This window comes from Mustelus asterias, chromosome 5 (assembly GCF_964213995.1).
Source record: "Mustelus asterias chromosome 5, sMusAst1.hap1.1, whole genome shotgun sequence".
Taxonomy (NCBI): Eukaryota; Metazoa; Chordata; class Chondrichthyes; order Carcharhiniformes; family Triakidae; genus Mustelus; species Mustelus asterias.
Window position 1 is genome coordinate 105824538 of NC_135805.1, and position 8715 is coordinate 105833252.

At 41.3% G+C, this 8715-nt stretch overlaps 1 protein-coding gene across 1 annotated transcript in view; it reads right to left on the bottom strand.

Moving 5' to 3' along the window:
• taf1b (TATA box binding protein (Tbp)-associated factor, RNA polymerase I, B) overlaps positions 1–8042 on the bottom strand; it is a 76189-nt gene extending 68147 nt beyond the window's left edge. Inside the window, exons 1-2 of the mRNA XM_078213151.1 lie at positions 7964–8042; positions 7017–7115 (exon numbers count right to left, since the gene is read on the bottom strand). Of these exons, the coding sequence (XP_078069277.1) occupies positions 7017–7115; positions 7964–7981 (117 nt within the window). The 5' untranslated portion in view covers positions 7982–8042. The remainder of the gene's footprint in view (positions 1–7016; positions 7116–7963) is intronic.
• Between the last annotated feature and the right edge of the window lie 673 nt (positions 8043–8715).

The following is an 8715-nucleotide window of genomic DNA, read 5'->3' on the forward strand; positions in this document are numbered from 1 at the left end:
CAGAATTTGTTGCACCCCTATCCAAGCTGTTCCAGTACAGCTACAACACTGGCATCTACCCAGCAATGTGGAACCTTGCCCATATGTTCTGTACCCAAAAAGCAGGACAAATCCAACGCAACCAATTACCAGTCTATCAGCCTACGCTTGGTCATTAGCAAACTGATGGAAGGCATCATCAACAGTGCTAGCATGCAGCACTTATTCAGCAATAGCCTGCTCACTGATGCTCAGTTTGGGTTCCACCAAGGTCACTCCACTCCTGACAATATTATAGCCTTGGTACAAACCTGGACAAAAGAGCTGAACGCAAGAGATGAGGCGACAGTAACTGCCCCCAACATCAAGACAGCATTAGACCAAATATGCCATCAAGGAACCCTAACAAAACTGGAGTAATTGGGAATCAAGGGGAAAATTCTCCACTGGTTGGAGTGATATCGGGCACAAAGGGCACAACTGTGGTTGTTGATGGTCAATATTTTCAGTTCTTAGAAATCTATGCAGTTCTTCAGGATAGCTTTCAAGTCCTGACCACCTTCAGCTGTCGTAGCAATGAACTTCCCTCTATCATAAGGTCAGAAGTGAGGCTCTTTGATGACTGCACAATATTCAGCAGCATTGGTGACTCCTGATATGCTGAAGCTGTCTGTGTCCGTATGCAGCAAGACCTGGATAATATTTAGACTTGGGCTCATAATTGTCAAGTCACACACAAGCACCAGGCAATGACCATCTCCAACAAGAAAAAATGTAACCATCTCCCCATGACATTCAATGGCATTATCGTCATGAATACCCCAGTATCAACAAACCAGGGATTACTACTGAGCAAAAACCAAACTGGACCAGCTATGTTAACACTGTGACTAGAACAGCAGGTTTGGGCTGGGAAATGTGTAGTGAGTAACTCACCTCCTGATTCCCCAAAGCCTGTCCACCATCTACGAAGCAGAAATCAGGAGCGTGATGGAATACTCTCCACTTGAATGAGTGCAGCTCGAACACTCATGAAGCTTGACACCATTCAGGACAAAGCAGCCTGTTTGGTTGGCACACCATCGAGTAATATTCACTCCCTCCACCACCGACACACAATGGCAGCAATGTGTACCATCTACAAGGTTCACTGCAGCAACACACCAAGGTTCCTTAGACGACACCTGCCAAACCCGCAACTTTTACCACTTAAATGGACCAAGGGCAGTAGATTCATGGGAACACCACCAACTGCAAGTTCCTCTCCAAGCCACACACCATCCTGACTTGTCATTCCTTCACTGTCAACTCGGCCAAATTCCTGGATCCCCCTTCCTAACACCACATGGTGGTGCAGCAGTTCAAAAAGGTGGCTCACCACTACCTTCTCATTGTCAATTTGGGATGGACAATAAATGCTAGTCAGCCAGCGACACTCACATCCTGTGAAAGAATAACATTTTAAAAATAACATTGGAATTAGCTAAACGTTGTCAGCCATCAATCCCTTCAGTCAGGCAAGGACAGAAAGAAGACCATTCAGTCTTGACACTGCGCCCTTCAATACACCAACGCACCATCTAATTGTACAGTAGTCCTGATGGATTTACCTTAAATTAGTCTTAAATTTGGAATGAAGGAGTAAAAAAATTTTGAAGCAGTATTGTGAAGTTGCGGAATTTATTTCAAGGGAGGCATTTCCCAATGACTGACGTCAGGCTAACTGGCCTGTTATTCCTGGTTTTCTCTCTCCCTCCTTTCTTGAACTACAGTGTGACATTTGCTAACTTTCAAACCTCTGGGATCATTTGAGAATCTAAAGAATTTTGGAAAATCATAACCGGCACATCCATTATCTCTGTAGTTACATTTCTTAGAACCTAGGATGTAGGTCATCAGGTCTTAGGGACAGGTCAGCTTTTAGTCCCTTCAAGTTCTCCAGTGTTTTCTCCTGCTGATATTAATTACCATAAGTTCCTCACTCTTACTGACCCCTTGGTTACCCTTTAACTCTGGTATGTAATTTATGTCTTCTGCTGTGAAAACAGACACAAAAGGCCCGAGTTTTTCACAGACATAGAGGCTCTCTGTCTTTGCAAAAATGGCAGGGGAAAATGGCAGAGGCCCAAATGCAGAATTCCCGCCCCACCCAAAATCCAATCCGCACAATTGGGAGTGGCAGGGCGTATATCAAACTTTGGACATCTTTGGTTCACTTTGGCAAATGCACATGTTAAAGTGCAGCTACCTTCAGACTTTGCACAAAGAGGGAGTCCGAAATATGATTTGTGCACCTTAGACCTGATAAAAGATTTAAACATTCCGGAGTTCTTTACAGAGGTTGGATACCCTTTTGGAGATCAGGTAACCTTTTGGATATGGTTCCAGGACATCTTTGAATGAGGTCACATACTCTTTGGGATTATTAAAAGTAGGCCAGAATGTGCAATTATTGTGGACAAATGTATTGAAACTGTCAAACTCATTGGATCTGTCAAACTATCAAGGCTTTTAAATCTGCTGCCCTTTAAATATTGGGGGGAAAAAACTGTCTGCAGTGTTGAAAACATGAATATCAAATAATCTCACCGATTACATTTAATATGCTGCAATGAAATGACCACAAACACCATCTTGCAAGACTATAAGATTTAAAATTCTTTAATCTTTCCTTGAATACACTAATTTTCCCTTTGGGGCAAATAACATAGGTCACTTCTCTACCCTTTCTATTTGTTCCCATCCTCAATTTTCTTTCTCCTTTTCCAAAAAGTGTTAACTCTTTTGATCCTTTTATGCATCAGCCATGGTTCAGTTGGTAATACTCTTACCTTGGAATCAGAAGCTATGGCTTCAAGACCCACTCCAGGACAAGAACACAAAAGTCTATGACTGCAGGTGTGCATCTTTCAGATGAGACATTAGAAAAAGACCCACCTGCCCTTGCAGATGGATGTAAAAGATCTCATGATACTATTTTGAAGAACAGTAGGGAGCAAACTTGGTGTCCTCGCCAATATTTATCCCTCAATCAATTAAAACACAGATTATCTGGTCATTATTGAATTGATGTCTGCGAGAGCTGTGCACAAATTGGCTGCCATATTTCTTACATTACAAAAGTGATTACATGTCAAAAGTACTTAATTAGCTATAAAATATCTTGAATTATCCGGTGGTCATGAAAGGCATTGGATTACTTTTACAAGAATGGAAGTCATTCTCTAGTACCTCACCCAAGTGGTTATTATTCATGCACATACCTCAAGACTAAGTGGTGGTTGATGGAGAACGTAATTACTACCTTAAATGTACAATTCTCAAATGGGAGATTATTCTCCCTTCCCTTGCCCCTAGAGTGATGCTCTCACCAACTTTTACAGATGCACCATAGAAAGTTGTCTTTCTGATTGTATCACAGCTTGATATGGCTCCTGCTCTGTGCAAGACCACAAGAAACTACAAAGGGTCATGAATGAAGCCCAGTCCATCACACAAACCACTGTTCCACTGACACTGTCTACACTTCTCGCTGCCTTGGAAAAGCAGCCAGCATAATCAAGGACCCCATGCACCCCGGACGTTCTCTACCACCTTTTTCCGTCAGGAAAATGATACAAAGGTCTGATGTCATGTTGCAACCGACTCAAGAACAGCTTCTTCCCTGCTACGATCAGACTTTTGACTGGAGCTAGCTCGTATTAAGTTGATCTTTCCCTACACCCTAGCTATGACTGTAACACCCTCTCCTTTCCTCCTGTATGTACGGTATGCATCGTCTGTATAGCACACAAGAAACAATACTTTTCACTGTATATTAATACGTGACAATAATAAATCAAATCAAAATGCTCAATTGTGGCACCGCCGCTGTCCTTATTGAGATCAGCAAAGTCACCAAATCCAAATGTATGACCTGCAAGGTTCAGCAATGGCAACTTTAGCTCCAAGACCTTCTATGTCCTTCCTATCGCAACTATATTTTGATGGCATCATGACCAGAACTGACCACAGTATTCTAATTGGGGGATGGCCAATTCATTCTAAGACTTTAGGATGACCAATGTAGAATAGTATTCTAATGAGCTGATTACATACTTCAACATTCTATTAGCTTTTTTAATTGATTCAACACATTATCTGGAAATTGAAAGTGACATGATTGCTATTACTGCCAAGTTCCTTTGCAGGTCCCCTGTCCTAATTCGATTTGATTTATTATGCCCCAGATTTTCAATCTGTGAAATAACTGTTATTTTTAAGAGTCAAATTTAATTTGCTATGCATCTGTCCAGTTGTATAACTGAATCTGTTTTTTGCAATTCTACGTTTCTGCTGCTCTCCCTATTTTTATTATATTTTAATTTGGCCAGTTCACAGTAATAACAGAAACTGCTGGAAACACTCAGCAGCCCTAGCATTTTGTGTTTTTACTGCAGATTTCCAGCATTCACAATATTTAGCTTTTGACCAGTTTCTACCTGATCTGACCAGCTATGTTTGTATTCAAAACAAATTAAGTGCCTATACTGATCCTACAAGACTCCATTTAATTTTCCAGTTTGGCATTGAATATATCATGAGTACTCTCTCTCCTATGTTTTTAAAGCAATGTCTAGGTTTCAGCTGGATTCTTGTGACTTTTCATTTAGTTAGATGTGTTTCACATGGAATTTTGTTTATTTACACTTACAGAATCAAGCCACGTTCTATGCAATTATTAACTTCATCTGTAAATGGCTCAAAGGAGATTTCTTAGTGTCTTTCCCTTCAAAGTCCACACTGGCTACGTTGATTAGAGTACAAGCAACATGCCCCGTAGCAGTTGTCCAGTATTTCATCCCTGACGAATAGATTACGAATTGACAGTTGCCTGGGCCAAATGTCAGCACAGTGATTTCCTGCAGAACTTCACCAAGTTTTACAAATTTATCATGGCAAGAGAAAATGAAAGTTGCTATTGAATCTGCTTTCACCACCCTTTTCAGACAGGGCATTTCAAAACTGATCGCTGCACAAAATAATGTTTTCTTTTGTATTATATCTGGTCCTCTTACCAATTAGTTTAAATCTATGGCCCCTAGTTACCAACTGCTCTGTCACTGGAAACAGTTTTGTGTTATTTACTCAACATTCATGATTCTGAATGTCTCAGCTAAATGTTCCCAAAACCTCCCTGCTTGAAGAACAACAACTCCGGTTTCCCCGGCCTCTCAGGGTAACTGTCACTCATCTCAGGTGTCATTAAGTTGATCTTTCTCTACACCCTAGCTATGACTGTAACACTACATTCTACACTCTATGAATGGTATGCTTGGTCTGTATATAAAGGGCGGCATGGTAGCACAGTGGTTAGCACTGCTGCTTCACAGCTCCAGGGACCTGGGTTTGATTCCCGGCTTGGGTCACTGTCTGTGTGGAGTTTGCACATTCTCCTCGTGTCTGCATGGGTTTCCTCCGGGTGCTCCGGTTTCCTCCCACAGTCCAAAGATGTGCGGGTTAGGTTGATTGGCCATGCTAAAATTGCCCCTTAGTGTCCTGGGATGCGTAGATTAGAGGGATTAGCGGGTAAAATGTGGAGGGATATGGGGGTAGGGCCTGGGTGGGATTGTGGTCGGTGCAGACTCGATGGGCCGAATGGCCTCTTTCTGTACTGTAGGGTTTCTATGATTTCTATGTATAGCGCACAAGAAACAATATTTTTCACTGTATGTTAACACATGACAATAATAAATCAAATCATTTTAATACGTAACCTCTGCATTCCCCCCAAGACCTTGATGTCCTTCCCAAGTGTGTTTCTTAAATGTATCTAGGGTTTTTGTTTCCACCACTCTTTCTGAAAGTCCATTCCAGATGCTGATCAGAGTCGGAGTGAAGAACTTCCTGATAGAATCCTTAAGTTACCTTTTACCAACTTAAACCGGTTCCACAATTTAATTTTAACTAGCACTGACTTACAGTGCCAGGAACAATGTAGAATAAAAATTGCATTGATGCAAACTACCATAAGTAACAGAAGCAGGAATTGCTGTTACATTGCATGACCAAAAATCACAAAAACATAGACAAATTGCAAAATTATAGGAAGTAGGCACGTTAAATGAAAAGTCAAGAATTTTAAGTCACAGATAGATATTATAGATAACCTAGGAAGAAGTTTAGTATTGAAATATTATGCTCTACACCTTCAGGGTCTCATTTGCTTGGTTAATAGCACTTGAAATTGTTTAGTGTATTTTTTAAAAATTCATTCATAGAATATGGCTGTTGCTAGCTGGACCAGCATTTATTCCCCATCCATAATTACCCTTGAACTGAGTGACTTGCTAGGCCATTTAAGAGTCAATCATATTGTTGTGGTTCTGGAGTCACATATCAGCCAGACCAGGTAAGGGTAGCAGATTTTCTTTCCTAAAAGGACATTACTGAGCGAGATGGGTTTTTACAACAATGGTTTCAGGGTCATCATTACACTTTTAATTCCAAATTTTTATTGAATTCAAATTTCACCATTCAAACCCAGGTCGCCAGAGCATTACCCTGGGTCTATGGATTACTAGTCTAGTGGCAATACCACTACATCACCATCTCCCCAGAATTCCTGCTCCTAGAGCTCTCTCCATTTATTTAAAGTTTTATTCAGTTTGTTTTCCTTCTTCTTCCAATTTTAATTGACCTATGCATATATTGTGAAGGAATTATTCAATATAAGTTTATTTTTCTGGGGAATGTGTCCAAAATTACCATTCCTTGTCAACACATTTGGTTTGAAGTGTTGTTCTGTTTTGCTCAGATATATTTTATCAATACATTCTAAGCTAACTTATTCTATCTTCATTCAGATTACTTTACAATTTGCCTTTTTAAAGCCATATGGTCTTCTTCGGTGCTAGCTTTTGTTGGTGCAGGTTGCCAGATAATCTTAAATGTAAATATACTGCAATTAAGTTATTGTTTGCAATTTTGCAATCTGTTCCCCATTGAGGAAACAACTTAAACTACTGAGCATTTAACCTTCACGTAACAGTACTCACCTCAATAACATTATGACAGGACTTGCAAAAGTACGTGCCTTCATCTGAGATCCCCCAGTTAATCACAGCACATTGTTGGCATGCCTGTTGGAAATCTCTCTGAAAAAAAATACCTATAGCTCAGCAAATCCTTCGACAGAAATAAAAGCATAAATACAAATAAATGTTCTATCAGGAAGGGGATTAAAAAAGCCAAGATGAGAAAATAGTAACTGCTATCCCACCCCTCACACAAGCTGAACTACAATTCTACAGTGGTAGCAGTCTTGATGCGCTGGAGTGCCTTGAGATGTTGCCACACATGGCAAGCATCCAGTATATTCTACGTTAATTCATTTACTTTCCAAATCTGGAGAATGTTGACTATTACACCCAGCTAGCTTATATAGTACCAAACAAAAACTAACAACAGGCCAGCCCATTGGGATTAGATTAAAAACGTATTGTTATGCACGTGTTTGAAGCACCATTCCATGGTAGAGGGAGGGTAAGACACTGATGTTTGATATGGAGGGTGGTGACGCAGGGCTTGACCATGTCATAGGAGCAGGGCGGACATTGCTGTGTGTCGGGGATGGAAATGAATGGGGGAAGGGCAAGAGGCCAATGTTCCACATTCATAGGACGTGAGGGGAGGTGCCACTCGGTATCCCGTGGCAGGGGACAGAGCACAACTTGGTGCCCCATGGCCAGGGGAGGGGGGAGAGCACCACACTGCCCCAGGTCTCAGGGGCAATGTCCTAGGTCACAGGGACAGTGTCCCAGGTTGCATGAAGATGATGAGGGCATTGCTCCATATCTTATGGGGGGGGCATTACTCTGTGTCATGACGTGCACATCGCTCCCTGTCACATGGGGAATTTGAAATAACTCTCGCGCCGCCTGCACGCGGAGTGGGCGGGGCAGCGCCAGCCGCCGGTTGGACGGTCAGAGGTCACTGCACTCACCGTGTCCTCCTCATCCATCCTCAACCCACACCACCCTGTGTCACTCAGGCCGGACCACTTTCCCCGCGTACACTTCCGGTCCGCCCCGCAAACGTCACCCCCATGCACAAAGTGTCGTTGAATATTTTCAGCTTCTTTGAATGTTCCAGGACAGCATCGAAATCGGGCCAATTGGCCCCTCCTCCCTTTTAAAGGTTAAAATGCCATTGATATGAATATATTTAACTGCTTTAAATCAGCACGGACGATATAGGTTTGTATATTTGTGATGTGTGTGTTACTCAGTTGGTGCAGCTTCCACTTATCAGACAGTAACCTTGAATATGTTTTCTGCGAACATGTTGAACTTTAAGTACAAATATTGCTTTCTGCAGAAGGGTTTAGAGTATTTGAGCAGATAAATTGGAACTGATATGTTTACATTGAAAACAATACACAAACGGAATTAAATGAAAATAAATTAGGATAAGGACACTTAAAAAAATGGACTTGAATGTAACATGGTTACAATTCATCCAATATCTAGAAATTATGATAAAAACAATTAAAAGTTAATCGAATTCTGAAGCATTTACTCAATATTTGTGTAAGGCTATAGTGAACATGCAACGGCGATCACATTGATTAATAACATAATCAATGTTGCTCCACCAAACATGAAGCTGGGCAGGTGGGAAATCATCAACTGACCAAGAGTAAATCGGATGTACATAGAATGATGAAAAATTCAACCTTTAGACGAAAGAAAATGG